General features: G+C 40.8%; 1 protein-coding gene across 5 annotated transcripts in view; it reads left to right on the top strand.

The window, feature by feature from the left end:
• Window positions 1–26,183, top strand: part of BMP2K (BMP2 inducible kinase) — a 213,696-nt gene that overhangs the window by 48,927 nt on the left and 138,586 nt on the right. For 4 of the 5 annotated variants that reach the window (XM_056568953.1, XM_056568951.1, XM_056568950.1 and 1 more), the window contains one exon: window positions 18,771–18,889. In XM_056568953.1, coding sequence (XP_056424928.1) covers window positions 18,833–18,889 — 57 coding nt within the window. In that variant the 5' untranslated portion in view covers window positions 18,771–18,832. Of the gene's footprint in view, window positions 1–17,896; window positions 18,048–18,770; window positions 18,890–26,183 lie in introns of those variants that run through there. The other variant, XM_056568952.1, reaches the window with a different exon arrangement.

Below are 26,183 nucleotides of genomic sequence, written 5' to 3'. Positions count from 1 at the left end.
TTATATTAGCTCATACAGAGACAAGGCTGTGGGTACTGTTTGAAAAGAAATGCACTTAAAAAGCTATGAGCTTATGTAATGAAAATGTAGGTTAAGTGGTCTTGTTGCTGTAATACAGTTGTACTATGTCCCCATTGTATTTATTATAAGCTTATAAGACCACTGAAACTAAAAAATCAAGCCATGTGACAAGAAATTCAGAAGTCTGAATTACAGTGGTAACAGGGTTTATTGCCCAGAAGCCCCCATCGGGGTTGTTTCTCACCCAACATAGGATTTATTTTTACCTCTGTTTTACTTTATCATCTACATATTACTGAATAAATTGGGTTCTGACAGGAGTAATTTCAGCAGTTGGAATACATGGCTGTCATTTGCAAACTAGGCTAGGTTTACATTATGTTTTTGCCCCCCTGGCGATGGTACTGTTTTTTTTGTTTTGCCAAATTTACCATTAAAACAGAATGCAGCAGGACACAAAAATGATGTAGTTTACCCTTTCTGTCCTGTTTAACACCAGTATCCACTTGGATCAAGTTTTTTGTATAGATTGCTTTTTTTCTGATCTTTGGGAAAAATTTACCTTTCAACATAATATAAGAACATAGTGTGAACGGGGCCTAAGAAAGATATTTATTTTACAGTGATTAAAGAGTACCTGTCATGATCTTGTTACATTTTAAAATCCTCCCAGTTCATTGCCCTATTATGATAAACCACCCCCTGCCTTTTACTTTTTAGAATTTTTTAGTTTTCTACCTTTTATATTGCTCTGTATTTTCTGCTCAGTCAGATTCACAGACTGGGAAGGGTTGTTACCCAGCAGGCGTGACATCATCTGAAGCCATACAGGGGAGAACTTCCTCCCTTAATCTGCTACACACAGCCCAGAGCAGTTCAGTGTGTGAGCTGAGCTATGATTGGATAAGGCTGCAGACACACCCCCATCAGCGCTCCAGACTGCTTTTCTTGATTTTGGACTTCTGCCAGGCCTGCAAGAGTCCAAAGTCTGTGCAAGAGATAGGGACAGGGGATGTGCTCTGGACACCTAGTAGGGAGACACCTAGTGGCAGCTTTTTAAAACACAAATAAAACATACAAAACTTTTTTTTTTTTTTTTTTTTTTAACAAAGTACGTTAGAAAGATTTTTTTATTTACCATAAGGAGTGAAACAGCAAAAAAAAAAGTTTTGAGAGTGCCCATTTAAAGGAGGTCTATACAAAGGAAAAATTGAATGCAAAGAATAATAAAGTGGGCTTATTCATCAGCTGGAAACTGTCTTCCAAGAATTACATGTCTCTGTTATATTTAGAAGTGACCCTTATGATCTTTAAACTTCTGAACATAGAAGCTTTTCTTCAGAAGCCATGTGGTTCCAGAATTACATGTCTTATTTCTGGTTAAAATGGATAGTGTTTTTGGTCAAATAAACTAAAACCACTGGAATGTTCCTTTGTAACCTTGGTGTACTTTCTACAGATCTTTATGGAAATTCATAAACACCCACTTTATAATTTCTATTTCATACAATCTACTTGTAATATTCAGTGTATTTATTTACAGTTTCTGAATAGTGTGGTTCTGAAAAGCTATGGATGTCTTTGCACTGTTTTCTTTTTATTGCTGATTGTATTTAATGCAAAATAAAACAACTTTCTAAATCGTTTTCATTAAAAAAAAATAATCCTAACATGTAGCTGAAAGAGAAAGACAAGTACGTGAATTGGACTTCCCGCCCTCTCAGTGTTAGAGTTACCATCAGGTCAAGGTTATCCGGCAGAGGAGACTCATATAGGCTTTCTAATAGTGTAGAGAGAAACTGCAGTGTAAACAGCAAGCTGCAGGGGCTGTAGAAGCAAAAGTAAGCAACATTTTAATAAAAACCTATGGGGAAAATGTTTTTTCACCATATTAAGTACAAAGCAAGGATAAAATGGTGTCCATAGCCTTTAAGACTGCTTTATTTTAAAGGTGAAAAAGGCTGCAGCTCAAATACTCAGTTCTTTAAGACTACAGTTCCTGTTTTGGCCAAGACATTGATCAGATTTGATCAGAGATGTTGCTGCTCCCATCATTTTCTTCCCATACCATGCCCCTTTCCAATAAGCCATGCTGCTTGCAAGATGAAGCTCCATTTCTGTGTTTTTTGTGGTGTACTTATTGACTGTGCACCAAAAGTCTGCATTTGAGGACAAAATTATGGAGCAGCAGCCTTAGTAAATCTGGCTAATACCCACATAGGATATCATTACCACTTAACAGGTTGGGTTCACACTGCATTACCAGTGTCCTACTTTCTCCATTTAACACAGTGTTTCCCAAACAGTGTTTCCCTGCATGCTGTTATAACCCCGAATTATATGCATCTGTGCTGGAAATATTTTTTTGTGTTCCCATATTTGCAAACCTACAAGCTTTTCCAATTCACTATACAGTGTTTTCAATATCTCACATGCTTGCTGAAGTGTGCGGCTGGCCTCCCTGCTGGGCAATACAGATGTAATCATTCCATGCAGAATTGATTCTACCCTTGGATATGTTTTCTACATGAAAGAAACCTTCAGGTGTTACTGAGAGCAAGCCTGGGCAATTTTACTAAATGTATCATATCCTGTGTGTACTGGGCATACTTGTGAACACACATCAGAGGAAGACCGGCACTACTGTCTCTATATTAGACACTTGGAGAATCACACAATCTGGTGAGGGTTTCCACAAATATAGGCTTGAAAGGCTTGCGCATCAGACTATTGAGGGTGCTCACATAAATAAGGTATAGTTCACATCAAATATTCCATGAAAGGGCAGTCTGAAAAAATGGAGCACTCACCCCAAAAATTGTTTTGTAGTAGCTTTATTCCATGACAGACCTCACAGTACACGATCAGGAGGTACACAGGTGCAGACATGAGGCGGGGGTAGACAAACAGGCGCCTCATGTCTGCGCCTGTGTACCCTGCTCCTGATCGTGTACTGTGATGTCCGTCATGGAATAAAGCTACTACAAAACAATTTTTGGGGTGGGTGCTCCATTTTTTTTAAGACTGCTCTTTCATGGAATCCTTGTGAACATGACTAGACAATCTAGAAAAACTAGCTCTCATAAAACCTCTGTATATAGTGGGAATTTGCTGCATTTAAATGGTCATTTTACTCTTCTGTCTTCACTAAAGCAGAGTAAAGTTTGAATGTGTAACTTACTGCAGCCAACTAACCTTCTCCAGCTGTAATCACACCTCCTCAGTGTGAGTGAAAGCCCACGACCCGGAGCAGAGCAATGACGTAAGCCTTGGCAGGGCTGTCAGTCACGCTGAGGGGATGTAATTACAGCTGGAGAAGACAGTAATTGGTGAGTATAGGGAGCAAACTATTTACAGGGAAGTCCTTCCTATAATGGGCAAACTACCTTCAGATCAGTCCTATCTACAGGAGGGAGTTAAACTATCTTCATGGGGGTCATATTTATGGGGGCAAACATCCTACAAGGGTTTTCTACCTACAGGGGGCAGATAACCCCAATTGGGGTTCTACCCAGAGGTGGAAATTACACACAGGAGGGGCAAGCTACCTACAGAGAATCCTCCTTATTAGGAGGGTACACTACAAACCCCTTTTTTTGTTATCTCCAAAAAGGTTGTGCTCTAAGGCTAGGTTCAGACTACGGAATCTCCGGGCAGAAAATTTCCGCCCGGAGATTCGGAGTGCGGCCAGCGCTGACTGAATCAGTCGGCGCTAGGACCGTGCGGACACTGCAGTCTCCAATAGACTGCAATGTGTTCTGTGAGTCATTCTTCAGGTGGAAATTTCCCAGCAGATTTTCCGTTCACAAATTCTGTAGTTTGAATTTGGGAAACCCATTCACTACACTATACATTTTAGCAAGCGGAATTTCAAAGCGGAATTGCACACGGAAATTCCGTAGTGTGAACAAAAAATGATATAACAGAAATAAATGTCAACTGTACATGTGTTTTAAATGAATCCACAATATTGTACAATATAAGAGTTTTTAATACTATATCATTTTCTTCCTGTGTTTTTGTGGCAGGAAGAACATTTATGTTAAACAGACGGGGACTTTTAGAGAGGTTTACTGCCTTTTTTTTCTAGCCCACTCTATTCCAACTATGCAAAAACTGTCAGTTTTGTGGTATCCTTCCAATATCCCTGGTTTCTGCCACCGGTCAAAGGGAATCCTGCTACAGTGTTTATTTATTTTTCTTCTGATGTACTACACATTGGTCTAGTGGTTAGGGTCTTGTACTTTAACCCCCTCTCCCCCCCCCCCCAGCTTATGGGACATAAGCAGTGTCGTACCATACTGGGACTAGGCGTTGTAGATGCTGCAGTAAGCATGTGCCAAGTAACCCGCGCATGCAAAACTGGCTTGTAGCTGTAGCAGGGAAGGAGCAAAAATTGTGGACAGAAGGGTTCACCCTTGATGTATAGCATGCTATACATTTAAGTTATTTTTGTAGTTTCCAGTGTGGGGCTAAAATTGCATGCCCCACTCAGGGACAGAAGAATCTAAACAAAAATGGCTGCCTGGAATGGGAAATAAGGTAAGAATTGGACTCAAACTGCGTCTACTGACTGTGGGATATATTCACACTCTTTCTTTAACTTGACACATAGCTTCCCATTTTTTAACAACTATTTCTGTTCTTACAGGGTTAGCTAGAAAAAACTATGTAATGTACTTTAGTGTCAATAAAATCTGAGGTATTAGAAGATGTTGTGAAGGGGTCTCTGTGGTCTAAAAGCTTGCAAATTTTAACCAATCAAGATATATTTCCTATGCTCCCTTTTTTTTTTAATTTAATTTTTTTTATATTTAAGCTCACACATGCATTTGGTCACAGCTGTCTCTACCTTTTCTGTATACACATGATATTCAGCTGATCCAAGCAATCGTGTGTTCTGGATAGAGAGGGGTTAAGCTGTTGACACTCTTCTGGTGGCATTTTAGAACTCCAATAAAAGGAACAGGCAGGAACATGCTTGAACCTTCTGTCCCCCAAGTTCTGCCAGGAACTGTCCAGAGTAGGAGCAAATCCCCATAGAAAACCTCTCCTGCTCTGGACAGTTCCTGACATGGACAGAGGTGTCAGCAGAGAACACTGTGCTCAGACTGAAAAGAACTATTCAACTTCCTCTGGAGCATACAGCAGCTTATAAGTACTGAAAGGATTAAGATTTTTTAATAGAAGTCATTTACAAATCTGTTTAACTTTTTGGCACCAGTTGATTAAAAAAAAAAAAAAAATAAATAAACGAAAATTGTTTTCCACAGGAGTACCCCTTTAAGGATTCAGGACGTATATTTACGGTGACCCTGCATCATATCGGGTCGGTCCCGGCGGCTATCAACGGCCGGGACCCGTGGCTAATAACTGAAATCACCGATCGCGGTGATGCCCGGTATTAACCCTTCAGACATGGTGATCAAAGTTGAGCGCCGTGTCTGAAGTTAAACCGAAAGCATCCCGGCAGCTCAGTTGGGCTGTTCAGGACTGCCGCAGTGAAATTGCGGCATCCCAAACAGCTTGCAGGACACCAGGAGGATCCCTACCTGCCTCCTGCATGTCCGATCGCCGAATGACTGCTCCATGCCTGAGATCCAGGCAGGAGCAGTTGAGTGGCGATAACACTGATCAATGCCATGTTAATGCATGGCAGTGAACAGTATAAGAGATCAGTGTGTGCAATGCTCTAGTCCCCTATGGGGGCTATAAATAACATTGCAAAAAAAAAAAAAAAAAGTGAACAAAAAAACTGTTAATAAATGTGATTTAACCCCTTCCCTAATAAAAGTCAGAATCACCACCCCCCCTTTTCCCATGTAAAAAAAACTATGTAAATAAAAATAAATATAAACATATGTGATATCGCCGCATGCGTAAATGTCCAAACCATTAAAATATATTGTTAATTACACTGCACGGTCAATGGCGTACACTGAAAAATGTGCTGCATATAAACGGAAGCCCCCAAAAGTTACAACATGAAGTTTTTTCTTCAATTTTCTCGCACAATGATTTTTTTTTCCATTTCCCCGTGGATTTTTGGGTAAAATGACTGTCACTGCAAAGTAGATTTTATTTATTTTTATTTTTTTTATGCCATTCTTTGTGTGGTCAAACTAACATGTAATCTTGATACTGTAGGTCGGTGCGATTTAAAGCCATAGCCAATTTGTATAGTTTGCATATAATAAAAAAAAAATCTAAACTTTTTAGAATGTTTTTTTTTAATTGCCATTTTCTGACTGCTATAACTGTTAAATATTTTTGTTTACCAGGCTGTTTTTTTTGCGCCGTGATCTGTAGTTTTTATTTGTACCATTGTGGTATTTATCTGACTTTTTGATCTATTTTTACTTCATTTTTTTCTAGGGTATGATAACTAAATAATTCTGGGGTTTAGTATTTTTTACTATATGGGATAAATGATTTATTTTAATAGTTTGGACAATTACACACACGGCGATACCAAATATGTTAATTATTATGTTTACATATTTTTTATATGAACAAGAGAGGGAAAGGCGCTCCTTGTGGAGTAACGTAGATGGTAAGGGTAGACAATTGGGCAGATTCAATACCGCTTACCAGACCATACACAACAATGGGAAAGGTGTGTAGTAAAATAAATTCAGTCTGGAGCCTTCCTGAGCACATGTAGAGTATAATCAATAGGAAGCTTCGTTTGGAGCAGGATAGTGGTGCTGACCGGAACAAAGGATCAAGAAGCCAGGATAAAATCCATCTGTTTTATTTCCAATAATGCAACGTGTTTTGCTGCTTCAGCTGCCTCCGGATAGCCGTTTATGGTGCTCCGTGTGGTCCGCTGACGATCACTTACGGTACCTGTCCTCGGGGCTCCGGCGCGTCCTATTCGGGATCCCCTGCATCGTCGGCGCTCTCCATCGTCGTCATCACGTCGCTGCGCATGCTGTCCCGTCATCCAATAGGAGCAGCGTGCGTAGCGACGTAATGGCGACGACGTGAGAGCGAGGATGCCGGGGAAGCAGAGGCCTTGCCAGAGCATCGGGGACACCCCAGGGACGCGGCGACAGTGATGGAAAGCGACATCCAAGGCAGTGGTGATGAGCGGTGACGGTCCGGAGCGGCGGGGACAGGTGAGTATAACCTCCAATACCAGTGGTCTTCAACCTGCGGACCTCCAGATGTAGCAAAACTACAACTCCCAGCATGCCCGGACAGCCGTTGGCTGTCCGGGCATGTTGGGTGTTGTAGTTTTGCAACATCTGGAGGTCCGCAGGTTGTAGACCACTGTCCTATACTTTACATTGCACGGATCCCTCAACATACGATGGTTTCAACAAACGATGGTCCATTTGGAACGGATTACCATCGTATGTTGAGGGACCACTGTATATGTTTATTGAGCCAACTTGCAAAGCCCTAACGTATAATTAAAACCCTAATCTATCTCTTAACATATAATGCTTTTTGGCCGAATGTGTTCTTAAGAAATCACATGGTCGGGGACCGTACAGATTGGTCCCTGATCTCTACTTTGTACCAGAGGGCTGTGTTTACACAATTGCATGCGATGAGCTGCTGTATATATTCTATGCTTGGGCTTCAGGGACCTATGTATACATGTACTATGTTTGTATGGCGGATCAGTGTATGTCAAATATTTACTTTTATTGCAACGCTCTAATATTTTGCTTCAAGTATTGACTGTTGCCTTAACGAGATTGAGTTTTTGACAATTATTATTATTTTTTTAATTTTTTTATTTAGCTGATCAATTGATAATAGAAACTATGGAATCCCTTTGTTTTGCGATTTCCTTTGTTAGATTTTTGCTGTTGCTGTGTGTACTTTGCCTGCAAGGGGAAAAAAAGCCTTGTATAGGAAGTGATCTGGTTTAGACTAGTTCCAGAAGGAACACACAGATCCGTCCAGCGACTGAACTGCCTATCCTGACAGGGGCCTGTGAACGGCTACAGTTTACTTAGAGGCCACGTCACAGTGGAAAAGAAACATTCTTCCAGTGACCGAACAAATAAATCTTGATTTAGCGGCCTCAATTGCAGTGCAGATGCAGAGGAACATGCTGAAGTGCATAGATTTCAGTCATTCTGCTCGTAGCACAGTACGTGATCTCCTGCCTCTGCACCACCGGATCCTGAAGACCCTGTAGTTGGTGCGTGGAAATAGAACTGAACGTGTACGAGAAATGTACACCCTACTCCGAGTGCTATTTACATTTATCTATATACTATTTGGTTCACTTAGGAAATAGAACCATCCATATAAGGCTGGGTTCACACCACGTTTTTCAAATACGGTAACCGTATACGGTTTTCCGCAAAAAAAAACGTATACGACCGTATCCGAAACCGTATGCATAGAGAATGCATTGTAAACCGTATTCCAAATGTTGTGTACGGTTGCATCCGTTTTGCCTCGGATACGGTTTTGCCGATTTTTCAACCGTAGGCAAAAACGCTGTCGACCAAGTTTTTGCCTCCGGTTGGAAAACCGTATGCGAACCGTATGCGGTTCTTTTAACATTGTTGTCTATGAGAACCGTACACAGAATTTCAGAATACGGTTGCGCACGGTTTTTCTAATCCGTTTTTGTGGAGTTGACACATGCGCAGATTGGAATTTCAATAGAACAATAGTAACTTTATTAAATTGCTGGAAATCTAATTCCAAAAAAATAGCAAAACTGTTGGCAAAAACTGATGCAAACAGATAGAACCGTACGGGGAAAAACCGTATACGTTTTAATTTGGAGTCATACGGTTGCATACAGTTTTTGCCATACGTTTTTTAGCGGAAAACCGTATACGGTAACCGTGTTTGAAAAACGTGGTGTGAACCCAGCCTAAGTTGACAATTTCTGTTATGTCATTTATTTTTTTTCGATTGTTGGAGGGGAGAAGAGAAACAGTCGCACTATAGTTATGCTGTATCTGTTGCTTGGCTACAGTGCAAACCTGGTAAAACACACACATACAAAAATAAACCGTACCATATTAGCGAAAAGAGCACAACGTGAAAAACAATTGTTTTCCAAATAAGATGAACTCGGGCCTTGTGCACATGTTGTCCTGTGGATTCCACTTTTGTTTCAGCAGGAATCTACTCCATAGTTCAGTCTGATTAGCGATCTGCAAGGGATGCCACTTTTATTTATTTATTTTTTTACATGAAATTCATGTATTCTGCTTTGCTAGCTTGAATATTTTATTGCCCCAGAATGGTGCTTTCCCAAGTACAATATTGCTTATACAATACAATAGTCTTAAAGGGGTACTCCGCTGCTCAGCGTTTGGAACAAACTGTTCTGAATGCTGGAGCCGGCGTCAGGAGCTTGTGACTTAATTGCCCCGCCCCCTCATGCCGTCACACCCTGCCCCCTCAATGCAAGTCTATGGGAGGGGGCGTGGCGGCTGTCACGCCCCCTCCCATAGACTTGCATTGAGGGGGCGGGGTGTGACGTCATGAGGGGGCCGGGTTACAATATCATAAGCTCCCGGCTCCAGCGTTCGGAACAGTTTGTTCCAAACACTGAGCAGTGGAGTACCCCTTTAACAAGTGATTTTTCTGATGAAATAATGTCGTATGCACATCCCTTAGTCAGCTTCTCTACACACCAGGTGATCATTTGTTCATCAGGTGTATATATAGTCAGCTGTTCATTTGCCCTGCAGTAGTCCCTACAGGAGGAATTAATGCAGCATTACATATCAGGCATTTTGAATGAATTGTTGTTCCTGTATTTCTTTGCACGCATATTCCGAAATAATATACTGTATATGGACTAGCATTGTCATGGGGAAACAACCCAGCTTCGAATATACACGCTAAATGTGTCTCTGCTGTCTTTGTGGCCTCTGGCCAGTATACCGCAAAAGAAAAAAACTAAACTCTATTCCATTTGGAAAAGGTATCTGTTAAATTAATACTATATTAACCTATGGGTTACAAAGTATACAAAAAAGAAGGTTGCAGCAGCATTCTTGGTCAAAAATGGAGCCTCTTAGCACACTTTTTGATCAAAACATGCCCCCCATCCACCACGCCGAGATGGCCTCACTTTGGATGTGACCCTAACATGCTTAAAGGGGTATTCCTGGAATTTTTTTTATTTGACTATGTTACAGGGCCTGTAAATATATAGTGTAGTTCATAATATAGTGTCTGTACCCGTGTGTGATGGTTTTCTCACAATTCTTATGTGATTTTCACCCCAATATTTATTTTTAACAGCATACAAAATGACTGTTGTCTCAGATTTTTCCCAGGTTGCAATGTGGCAAAGACCTGACCTCACTAGTCAGCTGATGACAGGGAACCTGTCTGCTTCAATGGGTGGAGGGATCGCTTGGTGGGAGAGATCAATCTGCAACTAATGCAACAGCTGTAGGCACCCTGATTGAAAACCACAGGTCTTTTGAATGGATACAGCTCATTTATGTTTCAATGGGTGGGGTGACTGATGTGTGGGAGGGAGGAAAATTGAATTATGGGATTTGTAGTCAAAAAAGGAAAAGTCAAACAGGAAATACCAGTTCACAAACAGCTAGCCACAGTGTTATGGTAATCTCACAACATAGCCATTTAGCCCCAAGACAAGCGCAGATCCTTCCTAAGCATGTCCATTACTGCCTGCCAGGTATGTACTAAAATCACCTTATGGTGGATAACCCCTTTAAACCACTCACCTCAACTGGGCAAATGGCCTCTGACTGGGTGACATGCAGGATCCACTACCAATGAAGGGTTACAGATGTCAAAGTATGGCATCCCTCCCATGCATCGTTTTAATAGATAACAGAGCAGTATACTTATCTGGCTTGGGCCCGTGCCGTATTTCTTAGTACCCAGTTTCAAGAAGCCTTCTATTGAAAAAAAAAAAAAACTTCCTGTGTGTTAGGGTATGTTTATAGGAGCAGGTTACCGATGGGTTTCCCGCAGCAATTACATTTACCTTAATGTGGCCTGCTATGGACTTTCCACTGCGGAAATTTTGATGCAGAAAACCCGCTACAAAAAAACTGTGGCTAAACCGTATAAATGTGGACGTACCCTTAAGCAGTACTATCACTCTGCGGGTGGCTTAGGGGGAGGAGAGGAAGGCTCAATACAGGGCCAAACTACCCAGTTTCCCCTGGGAAGTTCTAGTAATGTCTATAGATTGTTTAGATATATATATATATATATATATATATATATATACGGTAGTTATATATTCAGCAATATAAAAGACAGATCCCATCCTTTGCTTGGATCACACACACACATATTTCCTACATGTACTTTACAGAAGCAATACATGTTTAATAGGCTGAAATAGTGTCCTAACTGTGCACTGCTGTTATGGTCTGGATGCATTGCCAATTAAAGGGTAACACAATTCAAGAAATGCAATTTTGATAATTATTTTATATATTTTTTTCATTCCAAGGGAAATGTTGGTCACACATATTGATAGTATAGTATACTATAAAGTTTACTAGCTAAGCCAGACTGGAATAAAGACTGGCTTGCTTGGCTAATAAACTAAACCCAGTCAGCCCACTCTGAACACATCACTGGCACTGAGGATTGTGAGGGAAAGAACTCTGCCCTTGATGGAACCACTGAGAGTATTGCCATGCTGGGACCATGAAATGGGTTCTGGAGTCAGGATAGCAATGCAGTATTAAAAAATACAGTATTAGTGAGTTTTAACAAAGCTCAAAGCTTTGGAATAGTTTTTCTCTGGAAAACACCGGCTTTTAATTTGCCCCATTTAATGGGGTTAATCTGCGGCCATGACAGGTACAGTGGGGCAAAAAAGTATTTAGTCAGCCACCAATTGATCAAGTTCTCCCACTTAAAAAGATGAGAGAGGCCTGTAATTTTCATCATAGGTATAGCTCAACTATGAGAGAAAAATCATAAAATCACATTGTCTGACTTTTAAAGAATTTATTTGCAAATTATGGTGGAAAATAAGTATTTGGTCAATAACAAACGTTCATCTCAATACTTTGTTATATACCCTTTGTTGGCAATGACAGAGGTCAAATGTTTTCTGTAAGTCTTCACAAGGTTTTCAAACACTGTTGCTGGTATTTTGGCCCATTCTTCCATGCAGATCTCCTCTAGAGCAGTGATGTTTTGGGGCTGTCGCTTGGCAAGACAGACTTTCAACTCCTCCCAAAGGTTTTCTATGGGGTTGAGATCTGGAGACTGGCTAGGTCACTCCAGGACCTTGAAATGCTTACAGAGCTACTCCTTTGTTGTCCAGGTGGTGTGTTTGGGATCATTGTCATGCTGAAAGACCCAGCCATGTATCATCTTCAGTGCCCTATTAGGTATCTCTACTACATAGAGAATGACTGTAAAAATAAATGAAAAACAATGGCAGAACTTTTTTTTATTCATACCACCTCATAAAAAATAGAACAAAATCAAAGTGTCATATGTACCCCAAAATGGTAACAATGAAAACATCAATTTGTCTCGTAAAAATATATATTTGACCCAAAAGCCTCTGCATCTTGATACGATGCCGACAAAATATCCTAAATAAAAGGAAGACACAATATCCACACGGTGCTTCTTCATGTCAGAGGCCTGTGTGTGAGTCATGAAGCACATACCCTTGCTGATGGAAGGAGTTTTTTACTCAAAATCTCACGATACATGGCCTCATTCATTCTTTCATTTACATTGATCAGTCGTCCTGGTCCCTTTGCAGAAAAACAGCCCCAAATCATGATGTTTCCACCCCCATGCTTCACAGTAGGTATGGTGTTCTTTGGATGCAACTCTGGATGCAATTCTTTCTCCTCCAAATACGACGAGTTGAGTTTTTACCAAAAAGTTCTACTTTGGTTTCATCTGACCATATGACATTCTCCCAATCCTGTTCTGGATCATCCAAATGCTCTCTAGCAACCTTCAGATGGGTCCGCAGGGGGACACGTCTGGCACTGCATCATTTGAGTCCCTGGTGGAGTAGTGTGTTACTGATGGTAGCTTTTGTTACTTTGGTCACAGCTCTCTGCAGGTCATTCAGTAGGTCCCCCTGTGTGGTTCTGAGATTTTTGCTCACCGTTCTTGTTATCATTTTGACACCACGGGGTGAGATCTTGCGTGGAGCCCCAGATCGAGGGTGATTATCAGTGGTCTTTTATGTCTTCCATTTTGTAATAATTGCTCCCACAGTTGATTTCTTCACACCAAGCTGCTTGCCTTTTGCAGATTCAGTCTTCCCAGCTTGGTGCAGGTCTACAATTTTGTTTCTGGTGTCCTTCGACAGCTCTTTGGTCTTGGCCATAGTGGAGTTTGGAGTGTGACTGTTTGAGGTTGTGGACAGGTGTCTTTTATACTGATAACAAGTTCAAACAGGTTCCATTAATACAGGTAATGAGTGGAGGACAGAGGAGACTCTTAAAGAAGAAGTAACAGGTCTGTGAGAAATCTTGCTTGTTTGTAGGTGACCAAATATTTATTTTCCACCATAATTTGCTAATAAATTATTTTAAAAATCAGACAATGTGATTTTATGGATTTTTTTTTCTCATTATGTCCTTATAGTTGAGGTATACCTAAGATGAAAATTACAGGCCTCTCATCTTTTTAAGTTGGAGAACTTGCACAATTGGTGGCTGACTAAATACTTTTTTGCCCCATTGCAGTAAAATATGTGACAAGGCTACCCCCAGAATTTCTGTGATATATTGTATGTCATATTTTTCTCCTTGGGTAAAAATACATCATGTGAACATAACCTAAGAGAAGCGATGAAAGACATAATGGGAACAAATCAATAAATCTATCTTATGGACAATCATTAGACAATGATTTTTTTCATTTTATAAATGTTGTAATAAAATATTTTGTCTTTGATTCCCTGGAAGTTCATTTCTTGCTGTTTTTTTTGTATTTGAATAGATGACAAATGATACAGCCTCAAGGGACATGTAGAATATTTTGCTATCCATGATTTTTATCCTTGAAGTATGGAAAGCATTTCCTTGTACGCTTGCAGTCTATAAACGTAATCCTAAATTAATGAATGCATGCATAGTATAACCTGTAACAACAAAAATATTTGTGTAATTGAAGAAACACCGCAATTAAAGTGAATGCATTTGGATTTAGACTTCCACTGAATGCAGCAGGTGGTTTAGTTTAGTATATACATGTAAGTGGATAGTTTATATTTGCAATTGTTGTAAAAATAAATGAGCTTTTCAAATAACGCTTGAAGATTACCTGTTGTTTCATGTAACGTTTCAGAATAAGCTGTTGTGTTGTGCTGTGTGTGTAGATGAGAAGCAGCACTATTACTGGCAATTGTATAACTAGTATATGGCATTTTCACCAAATTTCTGCTCTGCATGCTCCCTCTGTAATTTTCAGTTGTCCCTGATACAGTGGGTGTAGCCAAATAACTGTGGTATCTGCCATTCACTCCCTGATGTCCAGGGCCAGATTAAGACTGCCTGGAAGACGGAGCACTTCATTATGATTACAAATTTTAGGAAGATTTCTCTCCTTTTACTCCTTGTAAAAATTCAAAAACTGGGTCTACGAGAACATGCAAGTGTAAAAAAATAAGTTTTAGAATTTTCTCCTTCAATTTGCTGCTATTCCTGTGAAACACCTAAAGGGTTAACACACTTTTTGAATGTCATTTTGAATACTTTGAGGGGTGCAGTTTTTAAAATGGTGTATTTCTAATATGAAGGCCCTTCAAATCCACTTCAAAACTGAACTGGTCCCTGAAAAATTCTGATTTTGAAACTTTTGTGAAAAATTGGAAAATTGCTGCTGAACTTTGAAGCCCTCTGATGTCTTCCAAAAGTAAGAACATGTCAACTTTGACGCCAACATAAAGTAGACATATTGTATATGTGAATCAATATATAATTTATTTGGAATGTCTATTTTCCTTACAAGCAGAGAGCTAAGTAAAAAAAAAATCCATATTTTCAAATTTTTCATGAATTTGGGAATTTTTCTCCTTGAAATGATGCAAGTTTCGAGGAAAATTTACCACTATGTTAAAGTAAAATATGTCACGAAAAAACTCTCTCGGAATCAAATTCATAAGTAAAAGCATTCCAGAGTTATTAATGCTTAAAGTGACAGTGGTCAGATGTGCAAAAAATGCTCTGGTCCTTAAGGTGAAAATGGTCTCGGTCCTTAAGACATCTAACATCTAATCTACTAACCCAAACTTTGTGAAAAGTATCGGAACAGATTAGTACAGATCATTACAAATCTGCCCTGTACATTGTGGTTTGTGAGAAAATATAAGCCATGATACCATTACAAACAGGTGCACTGAGATATCTGCCCACTGATATATCGAACAAGGGCAGAAGTGCCGATACATCTGAAAATACTGAACTAAGCAGAAAGTAAAATGTATTGGGGGTAAAAATAAAATCACTGTCAGCTGCTTCGGGAAGAGTCCTTTTCTAAGTATGTGATACAGAGGAGTGAGACTGTGCTCTCTGAAATGTCTCTTTATACCGTTTACGGTAGAGGCAACATGTTATTGAGAAGATAATAGCGTCATGGAGCTGTCAGAAAACTGAACCATCGAAACACTCTAAAAAGGCAAATGTTTCAGTGTATTTATAAATGTATATTTATTTATTTTATTTTGTTTCTGTTTCGTTTTTTTGGATATTTAAGATTCCACTTTTTTTGTGTGTGGACTGGCTAAACTAACATACGGACATTTTTTTTTGCAGTATCCGAAGAAGTGTGATAGGAAGTGAACAATGTGCCCTTTGTTTCCTGCTAAAGTAATGTACTGCCCGGGAAACATGCTGTGAAGCTGCTAGGGACAGTTGTAGCGTGTTTGTGAACACAACAGATAAGCGCTCAGCTCTTTTATCACATGCTCACGTTGAGATGAATAGACATTCTTGTACCGAGTATGAAGTAACCCCGTTTTACTTCAGCTGACTGATGTCTTGACCTACAGTATACCGGGATTATCAATGGAGTGTACAAATACATTATATGTCAAATACAAACTCATTGTAATTCAACAAATGCGCACAAGTTTTATAATAGACTCTTCAAGTGGTTCTAACATGGTCTTAAGTGGCAGGAGGTGCTGGAGAGTTTTATGTTTTTTGTCATATTATTTGAAGAGCATTTAAAGGGGTACTCCACTGCTCAGCATTCGGAACAAAATGTTCTGAGCACTTAGAGACGGCCACTGGAGATCGTGATGTCACAGCCCCGCCCCATCGTGACATCATGCCCTGCCCCCTCAATGCAAGTTTATGGGAAGGGGCGTGACGACCACTACGCCCCCTCCATATACCTGCATTGAGGGGGCGGGACATGACGTCACAAGGGGGCGGGGCCGTGACATCACGAATCCCCGTCACCGGCTCTAAGTGTTCAGAACATTTTGTTCCAAATGCTGAGCAGCGGAGTACCCCTTTAAGATTTTCAACTGATATTTGCATAATTGGAAAATGTATTTCATGTAAAGAGGCTGGAGGGATTTTGTTTTCTTGGTATAAACTTACTGGGCATAGAGAATAAACAAAAAAAAATGTTGCGACCTTTTGAGAAAATTATAATTTTTTTTTCTCCATCATTTTACACTTAACATTTAATGCAAATTTAAATAACACATTTTAGTAGTTTCTGCAAGGTATCAATAGGAAAAACTAAAATTTAGGATGGACGTAAGTATTCAGACCCTTTGCTATGACACTTAAAGGGATACTCCACCCCTAGAAATCTTATCCCCTAGCCAAATTATAGGTCCCAGCTGCTGGACCCCCTACGCAATCAGACATCTTTTCCGGGGGCAGAGTACCCCTTTAAAGTTTATCTCTGGCTCCTCCTATTTCTCTTGATCACCTCTGAGATGTTTCTATACCTTGATTGGAGTCATCTGTGGTAAATTCAGTTCATTGGACAGGATTTAGTAAGGTTCACAGCTGACAATGGAGGCACAGATCTGGCGTAGGGTACAAAAAATTCAATGCAATAGTTTAGTTTTCTCTTTTCCCATAGACTGCAAAGCAAAGCATTTTGAACATTGTGTTTTTCGCCATAACAAACCTCTCCTGCTCTGGAAAGTTCCTGACACAGACAGAAGTGTCAGCAGAGAGCACTGTGGTCAGACTGAGAATAATATACAACTTTCTCTGTAGTAAACAGCAGCTGATAAGTACTGGAAGGATTAACATTTTTTAATAAAAGTAATTTACAAATCTGTTTAACTAGCACCAGATCATTTGAAAATAAAAAAACTATTGTTTTTCCACCGGAATATCCCTTTAATGACCAAGCCCAATTTTTCAAACCTGGCATGTGTCTCTTTAAGTGGTAATAACTTTGGCATGCTTTTACTTAGCGACGTGATTATGAGAGAGTTTTTCCGTGACATATTGTTCTTTATATTAGTGGTAAATCTTTGTTGATTTATGCAAAAAAAATTGTGAAAAACTCCAAAATATTGTGGAAAATTGGAAAAATTTTCATAATTACCATTATCGTTTTATTGTACAAATCGTTATGGATGTAGCAATACCTATTATGTATAGGTTTTTATGTGGGGGGGGGAGGGGTGATAATACAGAGTTTTATTTGGAAACGGGCATTTATTACAATTTTTTTTTACAATTTATTAATTTTTGGAAAAGAAAATGTATTTTTTTAATTTTACACTTTTTACAGGTTATACTATGCTGCAGTACATCTGTACTGCAGCACAGTATAACAGTCAGTATACACTGACAAGCAGCCTGTGCGATCCAGCATATGGCTGGACCTCACAGGCTGCCATACTAGGCAGACAGGAGGCCATCTGCTGGCTTCCTGCTGCCATGGCAACCAACGGTTTCCCACGATCGTATTGCAGGATCGCGGTTAGTGAACAGAGGGAGCCTCCTACCCCTGTCAACCCAATAGATTCCGTGATCAGGACTGATCATTGAATCTATGAGCAACGTGAGAGAGAAAAAGAACCTTGGCACCGCTGGAGTTCCTTTGTGTGAATGCCCACTACGGCAGCTGTAATTGTCCTGAACTCCTGATGTAAAGCTATGGGTGGTGCTACACGGACTGATATAGAACATAGGCAATAGCGTGTATGGAAGAATAAATCGGAGCACTCACCCAGTAGAAGCTTGCAAAATCTTCAGGCTTTATTCAATATTGGAGCAGGTTACAGAAGCCCAACCCCCCACGCCAATCCTCTCTCCCGCACTGCTTCTGTAACCTGCTCCAATATTGAATAAAGCCTGAAGATTTTGCAAGCTTCTACTGGGTGAGTGCTCCGATTTATTCTTCCATACACGCTATTGAATCTATGAGGTTAAAGCTGCGGAAATCGGTGGGATCCCAGTCTTGGCAGCTGCGGAGGGACCCCTGCAGTGACAGCTGAGCAGGATATCGCCAGGACATATGCATACGTCCAGTTGCGCAAACACGTTAGCAACTGGGACATATGCATATGTCCTAGGGCGGGAAGGGGTTCATCATTGTGGTTGTTTACTAATGAAAAACTGTGGAATACCATCTTTATGTTAGAAATGAGTTTTTCCATCTTCCTTTTTCTAGGTCTATGGCTTAGGTAGAGTAGTGCTGACAGGACAACATGTTTAAGAGTCTGATTTCCCAGAGATGTATTTATTAATATACCGTATAAACACATTTGAATATATTTACCAAAATATAATATGTTCCTCATACTTGTTGACATACATGTGACCATCTTTACACTTTTATTATTTTAGGTGGCTTTTCAACTGTGTTTCTTGTTCGAACTCATGGAGGACTACGTTGTGCTCTCAAGAGAATGTATGTTAACAATGTGCCTGACCTCAACATTTGCAAAAGAGAAATAACTATTATGGTAAGTTGTGTTTTAGAAACTACAAATACATTTACACTTTACTAGTAAGATAAGTTGAGCTGGTTTGATAATATGCTATTTAAAGGGGTACTCCACCCCTAGACATCTTATCCCCTATCCAAAAGATAGAGGATAAGATTTCTGATCGCGGTTAGAGCATTTTGTGCAGTGCCGAAGGCTAGTGACGTCATGGCCACACCCTGCTCTTGATGTCACGGCAACGCCCCCTCAATGCAAGTCTATGGGAGGGACCGTGACGGCCGTCATGCCCCCTCCCATAGACTTGCATTGAGGGGACATGGCTGTGACATCACGAGCCTCCACCCCGCATTGTCAGTCATCCGACACTGAACGAAGTTCGCTCCGTGCACCGGATGTCTGGGGTGTCGCAGCCGAGATAGGGGATAAGATGTCTAGGGATGGAGTACCCCTTTTTAATGTGCAACTTTTAGGGTAGGGTCACAAACAGCCCATAGGCAGTGTATTTCAGGCTGCAAGAAATCCGCCGGGTAGCAGGAAATATGCTGGACATTATGCTGTGAGCAGACACACAGGGCTTCCCTGCATTAGACCTTTGTTTGCAGTGAGGTTCGGAGGCAGGCCGAGCATGCCGACATGACTGTGACGCACAGGCCAGTGTCCGATCCTCACTGCACACACAGTGTGCAGTGAAGGAAGCCCTGTGTGTTTGCTCATAATAAAATGCGCAGATTATTTCCCGCTGCCTGGCGGATTTCTTGCTGCCTGAATTACGCTGCGTATACTGTGTGACCCTCCACCTAAATAGGTTTACTTTAACTGTTCCCTACAGTCAGGCTTTGTCTTTGTCAGCGTTGTTGTTTCCGTTGTACTGCTTTGTCATAGGAGTATAACAAACAAAACTGAGGACGAAATTTGTTAAAAAATGGATACCAAAAGCACACAGAGATCCTTCTAATAGAACCTCTGACACAGATGTGAGCAATGCCTTAAAGGGGTATTCTGGCCAAAGACAAAAGCATAGGGGATAAGATGTCTGATCGTGGGGGGCCCACCGCTGGAACCCCCAGTGATCTCCGTGCAGCACCCAAATTCAATGCAGGGCTGCTTCTCCAGTCTCGGAAACCTCTGTGTTTCCAGGACTGGAGACGTGACGTCATACCGCGCACCTTCCATTCAGGTCTAAGGGCTTGATGTCAAGAGGGGGCATGGCGTGATGTCACGTCTCCAGTCCCGGAAACACAGAGGTTTCCGAGACTGGAGAAGCAGCCCCACATTAAATTTGGGTGCTGCATGGAATACCCCTTTAAAGGATTTTACTGGGACTAAAAGAAAAAATTATATATAGCTTGGGGCAATCCAAAAAATAATTAAGTGATACTCACCTCCGCCAATCCCCTGAAGCTGCCATTCAGATGGCAGCTAGTCCTGTGACCGCTAATTCCTGTGACATGTCATCCCCACAGGAACTGCCCCCCCATTGACTTACTGAGGCATGAAACCCCTGCGGTCAGTGTCTGGCTGAGCAAGGCTGTTTCTGTGGGGATGATGTCACAGGAACAGAAGTGAAGTACAGGGACCGGAGCCTACTAAACGGCAGCTGCAGGGGGATTTGGGGAGGTATTACTTCCTTTTTATTTTCACAGTTCAACCTGCTGTGTGTGTGTGTGTGTATATACATATGTGTGGGTGGGTGTGTACACACACATATATGTATGTGTGTGTGTGTTCCTTTTTTTTTTTTTATTTTTTTTTTTTAAGTCCTCAGAAAAATCTTTAATATGTTAGAAATAAAAAAAAAGTCAATATACACAGTGTGTGTATTAGTAGGGACCCCCAGCGTTTAACTGTAATCTGTGGTGGAATATTAGTCTAGTGTCCAATCCTCAAGTGCTACCACATTGAATTGATGGGCTATCAGCCTAATACATGGACATGCTGGAGTCTCCAGGGATGGAGTCATTCTATTTGTGAAATAGAAGGGGGAGAAAAAAAAAAGGACAGTGCCTCGTGTATTACCCAAGGTACCGGTGTCAACAGGGACAGGATAAATCATCTCTTCAAGATGGCCGCTCACCTGATAGGAGAAGAATATGCGCTTCCCCCCCCCCTCCAAAATAGGGTACTGTTATCTGGAGATGAACTGCTGAGCCCAAGGTGGAATGGGAAAGAAGGGAGCTTGTCAATCTGAGGAAGGAGGTCTGTCCCTCCAAAACACGTAATTGGTTTTAATATTTAATAAATATAGTGCTCTGCAGCACTTGAACCATACTTCAGCATCTTGCTTGAATTTACTGGAACCAGGAACAGCGCCCGCAAAAGATATTTTTTTTGCCACATTCTCTACATTCTATTTGTGGCCATTCGGTTCCAACTGATTGATAGAGGTCACAAACGTGGGGGGGGTCGGGGTCATCTATTAACTCAGAATTCCCTCATAGGGCAATGGATTTTAAAACTAGACAACCCCTTTCATTTTCAATTTACTATAAAAATTACTTGCTTGTAATGATACACATGACATTGTCTGAACTGAACAAAATGACACTAAATAAATAAATCCATTTTGGCTTTTTTTTTGGAGTCTAAGCAGTATACTGTAGTAAGATCTATTGATCATTACTGCTCACACATCACGTACAAAGTACTCTCCAAGTACAGTGCTGTCATTGCTTCAAAGACAAAAGCCTCTTAGACATTACCATCGGTGGAATGGCACAATTTAAAGGACATTTAAAAATAGTCTTCTGTCCCTCTCTGACTGTTCTTTTTTCTTTTTTTTTTTTATTGCAGTACAGAATAAATAAAATTACATGAATTATTCATCTTTGATTCTGGGTGAAAGGCTTTGAAGGTCTTTATCAGAGAAGTTGAAGTTGTTTTGTACTGTAGTTAGTTAAAATCCATTGTACTTAATACTCTGAAAATTGTAGAGAGTCCAAGAATGTCTTAAAATAGCTCGGATTAATTTAAGCTGTGTAATGCAACCGGCTTAAAATGGCAATGGTGAATGAGTTTTGAAAATTTTGCCTCGATTGATACTTTTATAGTATGTCCTTAGGCTATAGCGGAAATATACCTAGTTTTCTCTAAAGTTTTGGCTTAGCTTTGTTTATAAATGCTTTTTTCAAAGTACCTAATAGGCCATGGCTGTAATATGGTCAAATGTTTCTACAAGTGTTTATATTGAAAACGCCATCCGGGTACTGTAATTGCCGTTCACCTTTGTGTATGTTTCCCATTGAAATCTTTAGGGAACTAAAGACCCATATGAGGGCTTGTTTTTTGTGCTTTGTATTGACACCATTCATTTCACTATAAAATGTACGGCGTAACCAAAAAAGTATTATTTATGGTGGAAAATTGAAAAGAAAACCATAATTGTTCAAATTTTGGGGGGTTTTGCCCTATTGCGATCCCTTATGACCTTTTCTTATTTTTTCAATATACATGGCTGTATAAGGGTTCCTTTTCTGCACCACGATCAGTAGTTTTTATTAGTACCACCTTTGTGTATATGTGACTTTTTGATAACTTATTTATTTTTTTTCTGGGATGTGATGTGATGTAATATCAGCAATTCTGGACTTTTATTATTTATTAATTATCATTACTGGTATTTGTTTTACGTTTACACCATTCACTGTACGGGATCATTAGATTTTAATAGTTCAGACATTTTATTTTATTTTTTTAAAGTAAAATAGGAAAAATGGGGAATTTTCTTTTTTTTTTTTATTTAGAGGGGGGGAGTGGCTTATTCATTTTTTTATTTTAAAAGAAAAATACATTTTTTTATTTTTTTTTTACACTTTTTTTCAAGCCCCACAGGGGACTATTTATTACAATCTTTTGATTGCTTTTACTGTTTAGTGCTATGCAAAGGCTTAGCACTGATCAGTGCTATCAGCTCTCTACTTCTCTGGTCTTCACTAAAGCGGGGAAACCTGAGTAAAATGGGTTACAACTTACTCCAATCCATGTTCCTATTGTCCATGATGCATTGCTAATATATTAATTTTCCTCTTTGCATCCACTATCTTAATATTCATAGTCTCTTCACCCATGTGAGTGCTCTGTGGATGTGCATATGGGAGCAGAGGGGGCAGAGGCCGGGATACTCTGAATGCTAGCTCCTGCCTACATTGCGCACTGGAGAAAAGTATCATATTAGTAATGGAACAGTCAAAGGCTGTCTAGGCATGCTGATAGTTGTAGTTTTGTAACAGCTGGAGACACGCTGGGTAGGAAACACTTATCTAATACAGCAGGCTCTGTAAGGGGGGTGTAAGCAGACGAATGAGCTAGGGATGTTTTCTCAGAGTATTTAGTGTATGTGAGTCATAGAAAGGAGGGTGTTGCGCTAACTGTGGGTGGGAAAAAGGTGAGCAGGGTGGCTACTAGCAGGCAGGATGTTATATCTTTGAATCATGGCAAATGTAGTCTCAGGCATGGACTTTTGGCTAAGATCAAGTGTAGTATCTGTTCTTATCAGTGGTTTAGGATTTGGCCATTGATGTGGGATGGGTGCTGCATGGAGGGAGCTGGTGTACCCGGGGCGTTCCAGGGCTGGTTCTGAGAAATCAGCTCGACAGATGTCCTGATGTGACCGGTTTCCTCCAGGTCTCGCCATGAGGTAGAGGGGTGTAGAGCCGAGGTACTTCTGTGCCTCGGGGAGTGGTGACCCTGAGGTGCCGAAACTCACTGGGTGTTATAACTCACTGAGTGAAAGCATTGCACCATTACTCTTCACCTTTGGCACTCACCCATGGTATCCCGGCCTTCTGGATAGGATCAGGGAAATTTTTATAGATCCGGCCGGATGACCGGGCAGTATATCTGCACTTAATTCACTTATTTATTATTTTTTTTTGTATGTCACTGTGCCACCTTTCGTGTTTTTCTTTGTACACAGGATTGGCAGGATGTGGTAGCCCTTCTGGGTGTCCCTCCTTGCGGTCTAGGGGAGGTGTGTGTGGCCATTAGGTTCCTCACCTCCCTGCAACCCCTGGGCATCTTGGCTTCGGTCAAGATGCCATCAGTATACGGCTCCTTGGCTGATACCTTGGTTAACGCCTAGATTGAAGCCAGGAGCATCTTCGGCCCCTTAGTAGCTTCGGCAAAAAGGGGCATCGAACCTGGATCCTTGCAGGTGCCTTTAGGCCCGGAGGTGAAGGGTAGGTTTGTTGGGGGGCCTCTCTCCTGTTGGAGAAGGGCTTAGCAATAGACCGCATCCTTTGTGCACGTTTTTTTAGTGTGACACGTTTGCACTTTTTCATGCACTTTGGGTGATAGAGAGCACTTGCCTCGGCTCTTAAAAAAAAAAAATCATTTTGTCTCAGGCCCACAGCCCTAGTATCCATGAACTAGGAAGTGCCTGGATTTTACATGAGGTGCTGAAGGGCATACAAAGGTCACAGAGAGCTAGTTTTTAGACCAGATGAATTGTCAGGCAATGGTAAGAAAATATGTATTTTTCATTTTATGTTCGATATTAGAGCAAAATTGGCTGGATAACCCCTGTAACATTTTTGAATTGACTAACTCTAGTTGTTAAATAATAAAATGAATCCTCCAAAATCCAACTTGCCTAATAGTTGTGCACACAGTTCAGTACGGTGCACTTGGCGTGCTGACAAGGTTACATATAGATTGTGACTATTCATCTGGCAGGCAGTTTGGATTGAGTTGGATGCTGCATATAGCTGCTAGTTGAAGGATTCCGCCATGTTTCTATTTGTGATGAACTAAGAAGAATTTTGCTTAGGTAAACAAGTGGCTCAGAAGCTGGTGTAGGAAGGAGGGGTTTGGGTTCATGGAGAGCTGGGCTGACTTCTCTGTCGGATACTGGCTCTACCGTAGGGACGGGCTGCACCTCAATGGGGAGGATGCAGCTGTGCTTGGAGAAGATGGCTAGAAGTGTGGAGGAGTGTTTAAACCTGCGACTGGGGGGGGGGGGGGGAGGAAACTTACAACATAGAGGTGGAAGATAGTGTAGATAGAGAGGGAGGACTTATTAATGTACCTGGGGTGGAGCGGAGGGAGGGGTTAGAATAGTTAATAGGGATAGGCTTCATAGGAAAAAAAACACACACCACTGAATTGCATGATGACTAATGCCAAAAGTCTGTCCAATAAAACAGAGGAACTGGAGTGGTTGATGTCTGAGGAGAATTATGACATAGTGGGTATACCAGAGACTTGGTTGGACGATAAGGGTGTGTTCACACGGAGTAAATCAAGAGTAATTGACTGCGAAAAATTTACGGGCGGAAAAAATAATTTTATTTGTGCTGGGAATTGCGCGCGGAAATGGGGGAGAAAAAAAGTGAATGGTTTTTCCGTCATTTCCGTGCGAAAACGATGTTGGGCGGATTTTTTATTTTTTTTTTACCATTGACTTCTATTGATATCAGCTAGCGGATTCCGCTTGAAGAATGAACATGCTCCTTCTTCAAGCGGAACGGAATTCAGCTTCGGAATTCTGCTAGCAGAATTTCCGCAGTGTGAACAGGACAGCTGAAAAAAACATTAAAGTCAATGGGCAGAGGAGATGTGAATTAATTTGGAGCGGAGAATTCAAGAGGAAATACTCTAGTAAATTCCTCTATAATTACTCCGTGTTAACGCACCCTAACTGTGACTGAGCGGTCAATACAGGGTTATAGTCTATTCAGGAAAGATCGGACAAAATGGAAAGGGAGAGGGGTTTGTCTTTATGTAAAGTCCAGTCTGGAGGCCGCACTGCGGGAGGATATACCGGAGGGAAACAATGTGGAGACACTATTGGTAGAAATATATGGAAATAAATAAAAACAATTTGCTATAAGCCACCAAATAAAATGGAAGAGGCAGAAGATCAATTACTGAGGCAAATAAACAAGGCAGCAAATCAGAATGAGGTGATAATAATGAGGGACTTTAACTGATATAAACTGGGAGACTGAGACCTGTGACTCTCAGGTTTTTGTCATTGGGTTAGTTTGACAGGACAGATCCCAACCTGATCAGCTTTTATGAGGAGGTGAGCTCCAGACTGGACCAGGAGGAATCGCTGGATGTCGTATATCTGGATTTTTCCAAAGCATTTCATATGTTTCCACATTAAATATTGGTGCATAAAATGAGAAGGATGGTGCTGGGGAAGAATGTGTTTAAGTGGGTAAGTAACTGGCTCAGTGATAGGAAACAAAGGGTGGTTATTAATGGTACTTATTCTGATTGGGTGACTGTAACTAGTGGGGTACCACAGGGGTCAGTATTGGGTCTTGTTCTATTTAATATATTTATTAATGATCTTGTAGAGGAGTTGAAT

This window comes from Hyla sarda, chromosome 1, assembly GCF_029499605.1.
Source record: "Hyla sarda isolate aHylSar1 chromosome 1, aHylSar1.hap1, whole genome shotgun sequence".
Taxonomy (NCBI): domain Eukaryota; kingdom Metazoa; phylum Chordata; class Amphibia; order Anura; family Hylidae; genus Hyla; species Hyla sarda.
This window is presented reverse-complemented; position numbering and strand designations above follow the sequence as displayed.